Source organism: Fukomys damarensis, unplaced genomic scaffold (assembly GCF_012274545.1).
Source record: "Fukomys damarensis isolate Sample0158 unplaced genomic scaffold, DMR_v1.0_HiC HiC_scaffold_1, whole genome shotgun sequence".
Classification (NCBI taxonomy): Eukaryota; Metazoa; Chordata; class Mammalia; order Rodentia; family Bathyergidae; genus Fukomys; species Fukomys damarensis.
The window spans coordinates 55,431,192-55,449,201 of NW_022900913.1; the positions used below are offsets into that span (position 1 = coordinate 55,431,192).

The 18,010-nt window shown below is 33.9% G+C and overlaps 1 protein-coding gene across 4 annotated transcripts in view; it reads left to right on the top strand.

Moving 5' to 3' along the window:
* Tnpo1 (transportin 1) overlaps positions 1-18,010 on the top strand; it is a 79,185-nt gene that overhangs the window by 40,355 nt on the left and 20,820 nt on the right. For all 4 annotated transcript variants that reach the window (XM_010637334.3, XM_010637337.3, XM_010637335.3 and 1 more), the window contains exons 6-13: positions 304-437; positions 5,899-5,980; positions 6,637-6,759; positions 8,090-8,208; positions 12,538-12,598; positions 13,025-13,193; positions 15,698-15,850; positions 16,453-16,678. In XM_010637334.3, the coding sequence (XP_010635636.1) occupies positions 304-437; positions 5,899-5,980; positions 6,637-6,759; positions 8,090-8,208; positions 12,538-12,598; positions 13,025-13,193; positions 15,698-15,850; positions 16,453-16,678 (1,067 nt within the window). The remainder of the gene's footprint in view (positions 1-303; positions 438-5,898; positions 5,981-6,636; positions 6,760-8,089; positions 8,209-12,537; positions 12,599-13,024; positions 13,194-15,697; positions 15,851-16,452; positions 16,679-18,010) is intronic.

The window sequence follows — 18,010 nt, forward strand, 5'->3', positions numbered from 1 at the left end:
TCTGAGCACCTATGCCAATGGTGGTGAACCTATGGCACACATGTTATTTTATTTTTAAGAAGAGATGTTAATGTATGAATTTTTTTTTTCTAAACAAAAAAAACCTCAGTATTCAGGTTTAATTGCTGTGTTGGCACTTTTCAATAAATGGTTTGGGGTTGCAATTTGGGCACTCGTCTCTAAAAGGTTCACCATCACTGACTTAAGGCAATTTGTGTTGCTCAGCCATTCTGAACTGTGCTGCTATAAACATGGGTAACATTGCTTTTGTTTTTAATGAATTTTAATATCTCTTTTTTACAGGGAGCATTTGGTGCCCTTCAGAAAATATGTGAAGATTCTGCTGAGATTTTAGATAGTGATGTTTTAGATCGCCCTCTCAACATCATGATTCCCAAATTTTTACAATTCTTCAAGCACAGTAGCCCCAAAATAAGGTATTTACGTAGGCAGTGTTAATTTATGATATAAGTCTGACCACTCCCCTACTTTGCATACCCAATATTTTTGTGATTAGTGAAAGAAACAGCTATTCTACAAAGGTAAACATACATAATAGAAATTTCCTGCTTTAATAACAAATTCCATAAGATGCTGACTCTTCCTGGTGAAAATTTTAATTTGATATAGTTCTCTACCTTCAGAATGATTAATTATATTCCTAATAGTTGTGTTCTTGTAAGCTCTTTTGTTGAAGGTCAAGGTTAGTTAAGAATTATATCCTCTTTCTTTTATACTCCCATTTTTAGGTCCAAGGCTAACCTGTTTTCTGCTTTTGTTCTTGTGTTAAGTAACTGAATGGATTTTAATGAAAATGTGTTCTCATTAGATTATTAAGAATTTAAGAGTAGGGCCAGGGATTTAGCTCAGTGGTTCTGCCACCTTTCTTGCAAGCACAAGGACCCAAGTTCAATCCCTAGTACCCCCCCCAACAAAAAAAAAGAATTTAAGGGTTGAGCTAGACATTGTGGTGCATACCTGTAGTCCCAGCATTCAGGAGGCTGGGGCAGAAGGATTACTGTGAGTTCAAGGTCAGCCTGAACTATAAAGGGAGATCCTGCCTCCAAAAAAAGGTCGGGGAGAAAGAAAGAATTTAAGGGTTTTACCTCTAAATTTATTGGAGAGGGAGAGCATTTTAAACACAAAGTAGCAGAATTTTTTTTAGTATACTGTCAAATCACATGGTAGGTCTAATTAGCTAATACAGAAGTTGACCTAATCTTAGTTCACCTCTGAATCCCTACTTTCTACTTTCTAAGACAGTTCCTGGCATGTAGTTATCAAAGTATTAATGTTCACAATATTAACCTTTGATTAAGTTTATTGTTATCAGTCGTCCTATCAAGTTATAATCATCATGATATCTTCATAAAAGTTGAAGTTTGTGAGACACTTATGTCACAAAATGTTCCCATTCTACTGAACTTGTTCTGTTTTGGATGCAGTAAAATAATTTTTTCTAACTTATTTCTATAGAAAACATTCCTTTTTTCTAATTGTCAGTTGTATTTGTTGTGGTTTCTAGTTGGTCAGTATTTCACATTTTGTGTGGGGGGGGTGGGGGGTGTTTTGGGGATTTTGTTTGTTTTATTTTGTTTTTTTGGTACCAGGAATGAACTCATGACCTTGCCCTTTTGAATGCAAGTAACAGCACCACTGAGCTAAATCCCCGGCCCTCATATTTTTAATATTCTTTTTTATGATAATCAAATTTCATATTACTACTTTAATAGAAATTGTTGCTTAAAGTAAGTTATTAAGGAGTCCAGGTCATGAACTGTAGTGCACAGACTGTTAGTTAGGCTTCAGAATTCCAAGGTGTATTCCAGAGTTAGGGTTTCAGAAGTGTTACTGAGGGTGAACACAAATGTATTTCTTAAATTCTGTGTTACTTCTTTCTCTTTTATATATCTTAACTGTGTTCTGCTCATAATGGAAACTAACTTTGCAGTAGTGTCATTTGCATAAGTAGTGCATTTTCAAAATGCTGCTCTGGCATAGTCAACTAGATAGAAGGTTATGTTCTTAGGCATTCTCCCCCTGTTAACATTTTAATTATGGTGATATACAAACTTCACATCACTTCTAGGAATCTTTTTCCTGGCCAATTCTCATATTTTAAAAGAAAACAAAATCCGTAAGAACATTGCTGATGCTTGATACACTATAGATGGGTATTAAATATAATAAAACATTGCTTGATCATTTAAATTTTGCTAGATGATCCTTTGATGAACTCTATATATAGAGTTCAGCAATACAGAAATGTTTCCATTCAGTGAAAATTCTTTGTAACCCCCTTGGGATTCTGTTTTATTTCTATTAGCATCTTTATAATGTATATTTGGGTAGATAACTATCTGCTGTGTAGTTTAAGCACTAAACATTCGTCTTTTTGTGACTATATTTGCATTATACTACATTACTATTTAATATCTTATTAATATAGTTTAACTGGTACTATGTGCCTTGTGTGGGATGGAAAGGTCTGGAAATTGAATCCAGAGCCTTGGAACTGAGTTACATCCCTGGCCCTTTTTTTAGAGGTTTTTGTTTTGTTTTGTTTTGTTTTAATTTTGAGATAGAGTCTCACTGAGTTTCCCATGCTGGGTTGAATTTGAAATTCTTCTACCTCAGTCTCCCAGAGGGCTGTGCCACCATAAGCAATTTACTGTCTACTCTTCAAAATATTTTTCCCTCTCAGACAACTTTGGATTTAGGGAATACATTTTGAGGCATTGTCATTATACATCTGCATTCCAACTTCATGTTTCCCTGTCCTTTCTTTCACAATAATTTTATCAGGGCCAGGATTTAGCTCAGTGGTTGTGCTGCCTTCCTCGCAAGCACAAGGCCTGAGTTTGATCCCCGGTACCAAAAAAACAAAACAACAACAACAACAACAAAAAGCAAAATAATTTTACCACACGTGTATCCAAATTGTATAAGTACTATAAAAATGTTCAGAGGATTATAAAAATGGCTTTATGTTACATGTAGTCTCTGGGGTCTTTATCCAATATTATGTTGCTAAGGTTTATCAATATTTTGTCACTGTAGCTCATTTTTTTTGACTAATATGGAATATTGCCCTTTGCTACTATGAATAATGAATACTGCTGCCAGTACCGAACTTTTCTGAAGAGGGCCACCATTTTATATTAGCAGGATTTAAAAGACTTGTGACTAGGTGATAAGTATTTGTTATTGTTACACATTTAAAGTGTTGCTAATCAAATTGATATAAAATAGTATTTCATTATTGTATTGATAGTATACTTTCAGTAAGGATGTTATGTTACTAACTACACGTTAACGTTTTTATATTATATTTTGTCCTTTCATTTCTGTTGGGTTGTGTTCCATTGTCTTACAGTAATTTTCAAATTAAGTTTGTTTTGGTGTTTGAATGCTTAATATATCTGGTGTGAAATACTTGGCTTGTGAAATACTTTTTTTTCTTTCTATTTAAAGAAAAAGAATTATTTTTTTCATTTTTATTTTTTGAGATATCATCCTTACTATGTTGCCTGGATTGGTCTCTTAACTCCTGGGCTGAAGTGATCCTCATTCCTCAGCCTTTTGTAACTGACTATAGCCACACACTACATTTCCCACTCTTTTCCGTTTTACCAACAATTTTTGCCTAGCACATTCATTAAAATAATATATCCTACCCACTGATTAAAATTTCAGTTGTCATACGCAGTTATGCATAGGTCTGTTTATGAACCCTCTATGTTATGCTAATGCTGTTTAATGACCATAGCTTCTGATTATATTTTAAAGCAAAACTTTGAACTTTTAAGACAAAAATGTACCAGTATTTAAAATAGTTTATAACGTATTAGAATAAATTAAACAACAGAAAGAGCTGGATAGATTAAACATTAAGAGCTCAAACTGTGAGGATAAATTTTCCTTTTTTTTTAAAAACAGTTGGTCTCTGAAATATCTCAGCTTGGAAGAAAACGTTGATAGTATTACTATTTATAATAAATACATTTATATTCTGTCCTAGAATGGAATGAAAATGATTAATAAGATGTACAGTTTCACAACATAGGAATTTGTCATTTGAAATAATCATAATTTATTTGAAGAGTTTTTTCAAAGACAAATGTGTTTAAGAATGGCAAAGCAACATTTGTCCTAAAATATGCAGACATTCCAGGTTGAAAAATAAGAATTTAAATATTCTTCACTTTGAAAAATTTATTGAGATTATGTAATACCTCAGTTTCCTTCTAAAAATTTCTTTCCAGTTTAGAACTATTATCTAGAGAAGACTATAGATAATTTATTTTTCAGGAAAAAATGCCACTTACGTGTTAGACACATCTGGTTAAACTGATTACAGAACATGAATATGTATTAGAAGTAATTTTTCTGCTTTTATACTGCTTAATCAGATAATCAATGTGAAGTTTTCATGTTTTACATGCACAGATATCCATAGGGTTTCAGAGTTGTCATCTACATTTTTGGCCTAAATTTGACAGCTTTTGCCCTGGAAGTGATATTTAGAGCTTAAGGTGTGAACAGTAAGGATGCCTTTTCCTATAAACTCGAATTACTGAGTTTTATGAAAAAAAAGTTGTTGAAATTTACATTGAAATTGTGTTGAGTCTATAGATTCAGTTAGGGAAAGTAAATATCTTTATACTGTTGATGACTAAAAAGTTCTATAATTTTTCCTTTTAGCAGTCTTGAATATTTTATTAAATGTATTCCTAGGTACCTGGTCTGCTTTGATAGTGTAATAAATGGTAGCATTTTAAAAGCACTAAATGAGTTCTTAATTGCCAGTACATAGAAAAACAACTATACTTTTACCTTGTGCTGCACACTTAACGTGGTTTAGCTCCCCATAGTTTGCTTTTTTCATCCAATATTATTATTTTTGAAATTAGTCAGTAAATATTTATGTGTTTTGCCTTTACTGTTTGAGGCATGGCAGTTAAGAGAGAAAGATTCTGTCAGGCTTATATTCAGAAGAACACATGAACAGAACAGATGTAATTACTGTGAGGCGGTGATGAGTACAATGGAAATATGATAGGTGATAAACAGTCACTGAGAGGTGTTTTATATAGGGGGTTCTCTGGAATATTTGTGCAGAGTCTGAACAAAGCAAAGTAGTAAATCTTTGGAACATTGCAATGAACATGTAAGACAACAGCAAGTAAACGGGCCCTGGAATTCTGAACAAACCTTTCAAGATTAGCAAAACAAAAAAGCTTTTGTAACATAGTAGGAATTGAAGTTTTTGGGGACTGGGAAAGAGCCCTGTTACAAAGGAATGTCTGAACTCTTGGTCAGTAAACTGACCTGTAGCGTCAAATTCAGCTCATGACCTGCAAGCTAAAAAGGAGTTTTATATTTTAAAGGATCGAATTGAAGGAGAAATGAGGACCCTATAAAGGTGTGACCATGAAGCTTAAAGTATTTACTATTTGTTTGATCTTTTTCAGGAAAGGTGGATTAGGTTTTATTGGAGAAGTCTGAGCAAGAATGTATAGTGATTTTAATCTTGTGTCAGGAGGTTAAAGTAAGGTTTGACACAGTATAATTTGGGAAAACAACTAGAGCATATTATAATAACCCTGGTAAAAGATTGAGCTTGATACTCCAGAACACACTGTCATCTCCATTTTTTGTTTCAAAAGGAATGTATGCCTATTTTTAAATTTGTAGGTTTATAAAATAAGTTGTACTCATCACCTGTCCGGCTCTTTAGAGCTGTCCACTCTTAAAAATTTATACACATCGTTTCATTTTTTTCACTTGCTTAGAAATACTAATGCCCTGCAAGTTACATTTTTTTTTCACTTAGTATATCATTTAAATTTCTTCCTGTTAATAATAAACATGTTTAATTTTAAACTTTGTTCCTAGGTCTCATGCTGTTGCATGTGTCAATCAGTTTATCATCAGCAGGACTCAAGCCCTGATGATGCATATTGATTCTTTTATTGAGGTAAGATTTGTCATCACCTTTTTTTTTGAAGCACTTTCTGTTACTAATTTTTCTATTTGTAATTCGACATTGACTATGGAGTATTATGTTTAGTACCTTGATTACTTTTAAATTCTTCTCTCTCAATATACTGTTTCGCCAAGTACAGTGGTGCATACTTGTAAACCAAGCAACCAAGGGAGGGGGACTGAGGCGAAAGCATCACAATTTGAAGTCTAGCCTAGGCAAGTTAGTGAGACCTTGTCTCAAAGCAAAAATGGCTGGGGATGTAGTTCAGTAGTAGAGTGCCCCTAGGTTCAACATATTATTGGGGGGAGGTGCTGGGAATTGAACCCCCAGGGTCTTCATTGAGCTGTATTCCCAATCTTTCTATTATTTTAATACAGGGTTTCAAAACTAACTAGCCTACCTGGAGCTCAAACTTGGCAGTCCTCTCACCTTATTCGCAAGAACTGAAGTTGCAGGCATGTACCTGGCAAATTCAGTCTCTTTTTGTATATTATATCAAAGAGTTTCTTCAAATAGCTCTAGCTTGCAAATTATTGATGTTTTTGTATTATATCTTCAAAGGGTTTCTTTAAATATCACTAGCCTGCAAATCTTTCTAAAGTTTTGAAATTTTAAAACTAGAAAAAACTATGTTTCTCTTACAATAGAATCTTTTTGCATTGGCTGGTGATGAAGAACCAGAGGTACGGAAAAATGTGTGCCGAGCACTTGTGATGTTGCTTGAAGTTCGAATGGATCGCCTGCTTCCTCACATGCATAATATAGTTGAGGTAACATAAGCAGTTTAAATATTCTTCACTTAAACCCTAAGAACAATATTGGGCACAAAATGTATAAGGTGAAACTACAGCTTTCTAATTAATAACACATTGCAGGGCATATAAAAATAATTATCTTAAAAGCATAAGTTGATTTTTTTTTATGAGATTTAAGATTATAGGAGGAAATTACTTAAAGGAGTCAATGGCTGTAAGGAATAGGTAAATTTTAATCAAGACAGTGAATGAGGAAGTATTTAGATTATTTGTATTTATTAAAAGTGGGTTACACTGATTAATAAAACTTAGGGAAATTAGTATTCTTGTGTTGGAATTTTTAATTAATTACGAATTTGCTTTCTATTACTGGTAAAATTCATCTGATCAACTCTGACAGGGAATTGATGAGATTACTGAGTAGAAAAGACATTGATCCTTTATAGTTTTAGCAAACCGTTTAGATTTTATAAGGTTTTCTTTCAGCCCCTATGAAATTAAAATGATTGCGCTAGAAAATTCTAAGTATACTGATCACAGTTTAACCATATTTAGAGGAAGAGACCACCCAGTAATATATTATTGCAATAAAATAATTTGTTTTGTCATTGCTCAGTAATACTACAGTCACACTGTATCATCTTCTCATATTGATGATCATGGTCATATATGAGTATTATATTGCTTTATAAGTGCTTTAGTATTTTGTCTTGTGCCCGCCCTTTACAGAGTTCCATATTGGGTACTCAAGATGTGTTAAAAAGAATGCTAGGTTCCCTGATGTGCAGCAATTTCTCAACATTAGGAAAGGCAGTTGTAAGGATAAAGATTTGTAACAGCATAATATGATGTAAATTGTGTTTTCTATTACAGACCTCTTTTTAAAAAATCATCTGGGATTGGTTGGAACTTTGAAGTTAATTAAAGTTTAAAGTTTTTGACATTTACTAGATCACAACTGGAAAGCCTTAGTTTTATAATGTTTTAGTTCTTTACAGTACTCAGAAATAGTAGCTTTAACAGTGGAACATGATATGTAGTAGTTGTAACGTTGCCGTATTTTGTTGTGTGAGATATTTTAGTTTGGAAGATCATGGAGTACACCTTCACAGAAACAGTATGTACAGTGGACATACAGTTTTTATTGGGGTGTATTCTAAATTTACTTGCATTTTAGAGTCACCTAGGAAGTTTTTTTTTTTAAAGTTCAAAAGCTTATATTGAAAAAGAGTAAAATGCAAGGCTAGAACAAGTTCCCAATAGAGGACTGAGTTTATATTAAACGGGTTAGTATTATTAAATGGTTTAAACTGGTTATTATTAATATGAAGGGTTTTGTTTGCAGTACATGCTGCAGAGGACCCAAGATCAAGATGAAAATGTGGCTCTAGAAGCTTGTGAATTTTGGCTCACTTTGGCTGAGCAACCAATATGCAAAGATGTGCTTGTGAGGCATCTTCCTAAGTAAGTATTCCTACTTAAAAATACTGCCTTCTTGTTAAACTTAATTCCTAATTCCTTAACAGTCATTCCTTATAGTTGTGTTTTTATATAATCTAATTTGACTAGAAACTTCATAATGGCATTTTGCATTTGAAAAAATAATTTCCCACTTGTGATAACATAGAAGTTCAGTTATAGTTATGGCTTTAAATTTTGATTATATTGTTTTGACATTTGTTAAAAGTTACAATGTGTTGTATGCTTTCTTCCCTGTTACTAATTATTTTTCCCCGTTTGTCTATTTTCTGGCTGTTTTTATTTATTCAGTAAACTTGACAATTACCTTATTTAGTTTCAATTCCTGGTTTTTGTTTGACTCAGTAAATTCAAAATTTGTGTCTTAGTGAAAAGTGATGTATTTCATGTTCAATTTTATTTTCTAAGAACCTTTTTGTATTTTTTTTCAAGTATCATATATATATCAGAGAGTATGTTTCTGAGTAGTATTTATCTTTTTGATAATGTTGAAATAGTCTTTTCTAAAATATGTTTTCTGATTATTCCATGGCTATTGATTTTATTCTAGATAACAATGTATTTTCTTACTGCTTTTAAACAGTTTTTTTGATTTTAGCATTTCTCTCAGGTAGGCCATAAAAACATTCATCTATTTCTATTTCAAAAATGTTGTATCAAGAGTGGAGTTTGAGTAGGGATGGGGATGTGGCATTTTGCCTGGCATACACAAGCCCCTGAGTTGGGTCCCAGCCAAAAGAAATGACAGAACAGAGACTGAGTATGAGTACCATGGCACATGCCTGTGACTTCAGCTATTCTGGAAGGTGAGGTGGGAGTATCCAAGTTTGAGGAGAGTCTGGGCGGTGTAGCAAGACACTATCTCACAATGAAAAAGGGCTGGAAATGTAGCCTAGTGTGAAGGCCTGAAAGAAAAAAAAGAACGAAGTTTGAGAGCTATAAAATACTGTTTCATTATCATTGAAGGTACTGAAAATGGTTTTTAATTCTTCTAGGGCCATTTTTGGTGATTTGTGTTCTTTCCCAAAATTACACTTTTGCTTATTTTCAGATTGATTTGCGTAGAATTGAGAATTGCACAAAGTAATCTCATAAGACTTCTGTTTACTTTTTACTTGTGATTACTTCATATGAATTCTTTATTTGATATATTTGTGCTTTTCCCCCTTTGATTGAATTAGACATGAATATATCAACTTTTTATTGTAATAGTACATTAATTCAAATCAATGGGACTCACTGTAATTTTGTGTCATTCTTTAAAACTTTGGTATCTGTATACTCTTCCATCGTGGTGGTACACCACATATACAGTTACCTACATATTAATCAATCTTAATTATCTATGCACACTCTATGAATATTTACTCTGTTGCTGAATATACCATATAGGTTGTCTGGCTTATTTTTTGTTTTGAGTTCCTGGGGACTAAACCCAGGGCTTTGCACATGGTAAGTAGGCACTCTACCACTGAGCTACATCCCCAGTTCTTTATTTTGAGATAGGGTCTCTTGGGCTGGCCTCGAATTTGGTGATCTTCCTTTCCTCAGCCTCCCAATTAACTGGGTTTACAAGAGTGCTCATCATCACTAGCTTTTTTTTTTTTTTTAATCATAAATAATTCTGGAGTGAACATTTGTCTTTGACTACACGTGATTGTTTCCTTCTATTGGAATTCCTGAGTTATTTTTACTTAAGTTAAAGTATATGGACATTTTAAAAGTTCAGTAGAAATATTCCAAATTACAATCTAGGAAGTATATACCCGATTTAGCATTTCTAGAGTTACACTTTTTTCCAGATGATTATGACTACACGTGAGTTTCCTTCTATTGGAATTCCTGAGTTATTTTTACTTAAGTTAAAGTATATGGACATTTTAAAAGTTCAGTAGAAATATTCCAAATTACAATCTAGGAAGTATATACCCGATTTAGCATTTCTAGAGTTACACTTTTTTCCAGATGATTATGGTACCTAGATAATCTCATTTGCGTGTACTCAACTAAGTCCTTTATCTTTTTTAATTATGTCCACCTATATCTTATTTGTAGGTAAAGTGCAAGGTGACATGCAGAATGGAGCTTTTTCTCTTTAGGAAATCTGTATTTCTTTCATCTGCAACTTATAATAACATTTCTGTGATACTGGGGACTCGCTATAGGGCCATATAATTCTAAAAAGTCAAATATTTTTATTAAACTAGATAGTGATTTAACGAAAAACTAAGCTATAAAATTAGGAGGTATTATTTATATTGTGAGACTCTAACTACTAGATACTTGCATTATACAATCCAAACATTCTTAAAATAGGCATTTGCTGTGCTTTTCAGTACAAATGTTAAATAGTTCAAGGCAATCAGGATTGGGAGTGATCCCACTGTTGAGGAGGTTTGTTTTTTAATCCCCCTAGCCAAAAGGGTTCATAATAATAGAATTACATAACGAGTATTTTTTGAGGGGTGTTTTTTGTTTTTTTGTTTTGAGAAAACGAAAGCTTGCTTTGTTGCCCAGGCTGACTTTGGACTTGGAATCCTCCCACCTCAGTATCCTAAATCACAGACATTACATGCATGCCCCCCCCCCCCCAAATGGGTGCCATTTTTATCCACAAAACAGTGCTTTCTACTTTTTGACGATTTTGACAATGCATTGGCGGGCAGGGAGAATATCAATATCAATATGTACATGAAGTTTCTTTTTAATTTTTACAAAGCACTGATGTAACAAGAATAACACTAAAATTTGTATTTGTTTCTAGGCTATATAGTCCTTTTCAACCAGTGTTACATTATTTTGATTATTGTACATGTAATAACATATTTGTTATCTGGTCGAACTGTTGTATTTTGGCTTTGGTTTGTCCCCCCCAACAAAAAAAATTATTTTGGCTTTTTTTTTTTTCAATCTTTATTTTTATACACTAACATCTTACAGGACTACTTTGTGAATAGATTACCCATGTAAAACAACACAATGCATGTGAAGTACTCAGTAAACATTTGTTGTTGGTATTAATACCGTCTCATAATCTTCATATTAGAAACTCTGTTTCTAATGACTAGATGAGACTTCAGAAGAAAGCTGCTTAAGAATTGGACCTGTTCAAAAGAAATAACCTGCCTTGTGACTTCATCAGACCAATGCCAGATTGCTACATAGTCATAATTAATATTCATATTTCACTTTCCAACTTCCTGGTTTTACTTGCCAGACTAAACCAGTTCCATATTTTCTGCAAAACTTACTAAAGCCCGTCTGCTGCCCCTTGCCACAGCCTAACCCAAATCTCTTTGTGTTTTCCTAATCTCACATTCTTCTTTTTCTGATAGGTGCTGTAAGTGCAAATAAACCATACCAGCAGTAAATTTCTAGCTACCCTGCATCTGTCTCCCCTACTCTGGATTATTTCCCTCTTTTGCTTCTTTAACTAAGCTTTTGCATACTATGGGGAAAGTTACATTGCTGAGTGAATTGTTGCTGTAGACATTCTATGGTCATCAATATCAAGTGGACAGTTTATACCATCTGGCATTCTTTGTTCCAGGTCAGCTTTTATCTGCCAAGACAGCAACTGTGTCAAATATTCTGTCATTCTTGTACATTCTTTGAGTACTTCTGCTTTATAGAGAAAACAGGTGACCCCTTTGTCTTCCTTCAAATATTATGCATAGGTTTTCATGTGAGTTGTCTTCTTCCTAACCAGTCTTTCTACTTGAGATATAAACAGCATAATTTTTTTTTTTCTTATTCACAGGGATCTTAGTCCTTCAAGTAGTTATTGTTTCAACTTTTCCCTGTGGCCTCTTTTTCAAATAACATCATAACTTGCTGCAGTTTGCTTCCTTCTTAAAAAATTCAAAGGAAAAATGGGCTCATTGTTCTTTACTACTGTCTTCCAGGCTAACATGTCTTCACCATTCCTTCACATTGTTCACAAAGATCATTAACAATTTATCTGTCAGTGATCCAAATAGAATTGGTTTTCATACAAAATGCTTATAGCTTATGAAATATGATTGTGTAAAAATCCTTTTACCTTATGCTAGCTACAATATTTAACTACTGTTAGTCTGTTTTAGAATTTACAAGGACTTGAGCATGAAGGTTTGGCAGGACTCACATTTGAGTCTCCCTCCTTCCTCCCTATGTTAGTATTCCTTTAGTTAATAAGGGCAGATATATCACTGAATATGCTCAAAGACAATGTTACTGTACTTGTCTCTTTAGTTTTATTAGTATACACAAGATTGTTAAAACAATTCTGCTTAGGTCATTGGATCTTTGTTTCACAAGTTGATTTCTTTATAGGTTGATTCCTGTGTTAGTGAATGGAATGAAGTACTCAGATATAGATATTATCCTGCTTAAGGTAAGGAAACCTTTTTGACAGATAGGAAATGTGACTTTTGTGTTAGTATATCTTTGGCCAATAGAACATTTATGTAGATTCAGCCTTATGTGAATAGGCTTCCTGTTACATACAGTAAGCTATAAATATTCAAGAAAGAACAAACATAATGAACTTGGAGTTTATTTGAAAACATACTTCCTAAATATATAATCTGAATTTGATTCAGCTACTTAGATTATATGAGCTAATGAGATGTAGTACACTTGAAAGAGTTTCATATATCCTGGTCTTTTCTTCCTTCCACAAGGAAATATTTTCTGCACCAGGGAGTAGTTCTTAATTGGGAAGTATACTTCATAATCTAATGCATGATACCATTTGTGGATGCTCTGATTATTTTACTTGTATATGTTATTCGGAAAATTTCCCTTTAAAAAAAAACAGGGTGATGTCGAAGAGGATGAAACAATTCCTGATAGTGAACAAGATATAAGGCCACGTTTTCATCGATCAAGGACAGTGGCTCAGCAGCATGATGAAGATGGAATTGAAGAGGAAGATGATGACGATGATGAAATTGATGATGATGATACAATTTCTGACTGGAATCTAAGTAAGTCAAAGAAAATTACTTGATAAACTATACAGTTCACCTATTAAAAATGTAGACAGTAAGGGCCAGGCATTTAGCTCAGTGATGCTGTGCCTGCCTGGTAAGTGCAGGGTCCTGAGTTCGATTCCCAGTACCAGAAAAATAATGTAGAGATTAGGAAGATTCACGGAGCTATCCAGTCATTGTTACAATTAATTTACGATATTTTTATTACACCCCAAAAGAAACCCCATCCCCATTTCCCCCAACCCAATAGAACTACTAATTTGTATTCTGTGTCTATGTATTTGACTCTTTCTAGTCATTTTATATAAATGGAATGGTCTTTTAAGACTGTCTTCTTTCACAGTCTCAAGGTTTTTAGGATTCATCCTTTTTTGTTATTTTTTTGTTTGAGACAGGGTCTTATATAACCTCGGCTGGCCTTGAACTCACAGCAGTTTTCCTGACTGAGCCTCCCAGGTGCTGGGATTACAGGTGTGCCCCACCAGGCCTGGTGGTTCATCTGTGTTTTAACATATATCAATACTTTGGTTTTTTATTGTTAAATAATATTCCACAGCCAGGGGTGGTGGCGCACATTTCTAATCCCAGCACTGAGAAGGCTGAGGCAGGAGGATCACTGATTTTGAGACCACCCTGGGCTACATAGTGAGTTCTGGGGCAGTCTCAACTACATAGTAAGAACCTGTCTCAAAAAAGAACAAACAAACAGAAAATAATAATAATATTCCATTGTAGTAGCACAGCAGATTCCTCCCACATCAACTGATGAATATTTCTCCATTTTGGTTGTTGTTGAGTATTCGTGTAGAAGATTTTGTGTAGACACATTCTTTTACTTTTCTTGGGTGTGTACCTAGGAGTGAGATTGCAGAATCATATGGCAACTGTTTAACTTTTTGAAGACTTACCAGAATGTATTCCAAATTGGCTATGCCATTTTATCTTGTCACCTGCATTGTCCAACAGTTTCAGTTTCTCCTCCAATACTTGTTACTAAATCTCTTTCACAATACCGATTCTAGTGAATGTGAAGGGATGTCACTGTGATTTTGGTTTGCCTTTCACTGAGGACCTGCTAAGACTGTGATAATAGAATAAAATATAAATGTAGCCACAAACTTTTCCTGTTTCCTAACCTTAACTTTTTGTATGTCTAATGTGCATGAGAATTGGCTGGTTGTTAGGTAATTCTAAAGTAATATAAATTGTTATATTCAAAACTTATAAAGTACACCTCTTTTTAAAAATCATAACTTTCAATTTGAGCTGCAAATTCACATCACCTATGAAGTTGACCTTCTGACCCACACTCTAATTAGGGAGGAGCCTGTGCTTCTGTTTTGTTTTTGCTTGCTTACTGGTTTTTAAAATTTTATCACCCTTAGCACTGTTGGCAGTTTAGGCCAAATAATTCATTCTGGGGGGTGGGGCCTGTCCTGTACACTATAGGAATTTGAACAGCGTCCCTGTCTTCTGCCCAGAATGTCAGTAGTGGACAAAGCTATGTCTCCAGATATTGCCAGAAGACCCTGAGAGAACAAAGTCACCTCCTGTTAAGAATGTCAGCTTTTTTTAAAGCTCATGATGTTGTAGTAATTGTTAAATGATTAGGGACATACAACAGCGAGGAGTGTTTTTTTTTGTTTTGTTTTGTGTTTTTAGATAATGTGTTTTAGATAATGTTAATTCTGTTAGCTATTTTGTCCTATGGCTAACATCTTAGAGTGACTCATGTTCTTAGCATTAGACCGTGACTTTACATTCATGTTACTTTACTCTCCCCCATACCGAGGATTGAACTTTTAGGACCTTGTGCTTGCCAGGTAGGTGCAGTGCCACTGAGCTAAATGCCCAGCCCGTGTTGCATTTTAATCTTTCCAAAACCTTTAGGTAGGTAAGGAAATGACAAAAGAGAATCTAATCCAAAATTAGTGTAGCTAGTACTGACAACACATCCAGCATTGGAACCCAAGTCTCCTTCAGTAGGACAGTTCCAAATCTTTGCTATAGTCACCAATTAATTTGCCTTACAATCCCTGCTGTTCAGTTGAGAGGGCAGGCTGTACTGAGACTGTAATATGTTACTCTTCAAAAACAATAGTGTACATTGAAGAGAGGAAAGAAACAACTCTTTACATCCTACACATCTTTATGTCCTCTAAGAAGCTTTTCTTTGTATTGAAAGACATGTCTATGTCTTTTTAAAGAAAGTGAGGCTGAATTTCCCAAAATAAAATCAGATTCTATGTTGTATATCATATACCTCATTCTATGTCAGTACAAATTTTCTTCCGTTGCTTTAATATTCAGTATGACAGAACAGAATGTCTTCATTTTATTGTCATAGAAATGTATCCTTTCTAGTGGAATTTTTCATGACTATCTCCTATTTATAGATTTCTCCAAATATAAAGCATTATACATACAGTAAATACTTTTAAAATAATTATAAGGTAATCAAGATTAGTGTAACATTTTCAAATTAAATATTTCCTTAGGAAAATGTTCTGCTGCTGCCCTAGATGTTCTTGCAAATGTTTATCGTGATGAGCTATTGCCACATATTTTGCCCCTTTTGAAAGAATTACTTTTCCATCATGAATGGGTTGTTAAAGAATCGGGCATCTTGGTTTTAGGAGCAATTGCTGAAGGTAAGTCCAATTTAAGTCCCAGTTTATGGATGCTAATAAGGCTAGGCTATGTTAAGCAGTTGTTACTCAGTAACCTAAGACTCTTCTCTCAAGAATTCAGTATTACACTGCTGTCTGGGATAGACAGGACTGTGTCCCTATTAACTTTATAAGGTATGACTGGATACAAGCACCATCTTACAGTAACTTTTTACTTTGAACTAGTTTAACTGTTAAACAGCCATAGGTTTATGTATTTGCAAATTTTTCTTAGAGTAAAGGTATCAGAATCTGAGGACTCATATCTGAAGCATCCTCATTACTAGAAAAACAGTTTTATTCCTTAGGTAAGTTTAGGAAACGTGATAAAAAAAGTGTGTCATCAAAGGATCATTTTCCTGTTTTGGTTGCAAACATTTACCTATGAGAAAATGAAACATTTTACAGGCGTTTCTAAAGGCCATTACTGCTATAAGATATTTATGAGCAGCTAGTGCTACAGGCTATCAGAGAAGTGAAAATATACTGATTTTTCAAGGATATGTGTATCATTTCCGTGTTCAAATGAAATAATTTCATTTTAACTAAATTTAGCACTTTTTGAAAGACTTTTGTTGTTTTAGGTTGCATGCAGGGTATGATTCCATACCTGCCTGAGCTCATTCCTCACCTTATTCAGTGCCTCTCCGATAAAAAGGCTCTTGTTCGTTCCATAACATGCTGGACTCTTAGTCGCTATGCACACTGGGTAGTCAGCCAACCACCGGACACATACCTAAAGCCATTAATGACAGAGTTGCTAAAGCGTATCCTGGATAGCAACAAGAGAGTACAAGAAGCTGCCTGCAGGTGGGTCAAATTCCTAATACAGTGTTCATTGTGAGAGCTGGTAATTTAGTGAGAGACTGATTTTCAACCTTGCAATAGAATGTTGATATTAAGCTGTTTGCAGAATATTTCATAACAAAAGAAACTTAGAAGCTATACTGTAATTTTAATTTTCCTTCCTTTTTTTTTTTTTGAAGTTTTTATAGGCCTAGCCTGTAGGAGGATTTGCACATTACTGTATTTGATATATTTTGTTTGGTTGAGAAATTTTTATTTACAACTTTTACCTGAATCAAAATGTAACCCTAAATAAACAGGTCTGCTTTTTTTTCTTCTCATTCTGTTTTAATCTCAGTGACTAAAAGTACAATCATCTTTGACCTTCATTCTTTCAGACAATTAAAATGATGAGGGTATGGCTTCTTTTGAAGGAATAACTAAATTTGAGTAGATTTGCACTGTAGTTTACAGAATAACTACCATAACTCCACAGAAAGGTCTTTAGACTTGCAGTTGATCACTTAACTGTGATTCTTAGTGCTTTGTGAATCTGTGTCTGTTGGGTTTAGGGTTACATCAGACCTACAGTTGCTTTCAAAGTTTTGTTTTCCTGGAACAAACTTAGGTACTAAAAGAGCTTGCCATATATACATTTATGTATCCTTTTCCCAAGTAGAGTTGGCTTTACCACTACTTTTTTCAATAGAAAGAAATAACATAAAATAGCAAAGTAAATTTGAGTTGTACCTTACTAGAGCTAAAAGAATAATGTCTAAAATTAGAGTTCTGATTTTTAATGTGCTAGAAGTACTTTTAACAAACATTTATACTGATTGATTACATTCCATCTTTTTTAAGGTTGGGGAGGATAGATTGTGTTTGATTTCTCATAGTTTATTCATTCAGCAGTTTTTTAAGCTATGAATTGTTATATATCTACTAAATGCTGAGCTAATAGTACCTGCCATCTTCAAACTTACGGCTAGCAGGAAAACTGAAAAACAATATGGTATCATTTATGGCAAGTGCAATGAAAGAAATGCATAAATAGTTCAGAATGCTAACGATTAGGATTTTTCATTAATATATAGCTTAATTCTGTCATTTTAGGAAGATTCCAGATTGGGTGAAACAAGCTAAATGTTAATAAGATAAAGTTAGGTCTCAAAGTAATTATACTGTAGCTTCTTCATTTCTTTGTACATTTGTCCTAATAGTTATATATAACATGTACTTGTAGTAACAACTACACTGTGGACTTTAAGGTGAGTAGCGGTAGTGGTGTGTTTTTACATACCTTAAACACATTAAAATGTTTGTTGGCTTTTTTTAACCCTTGATCTGAATATGAGG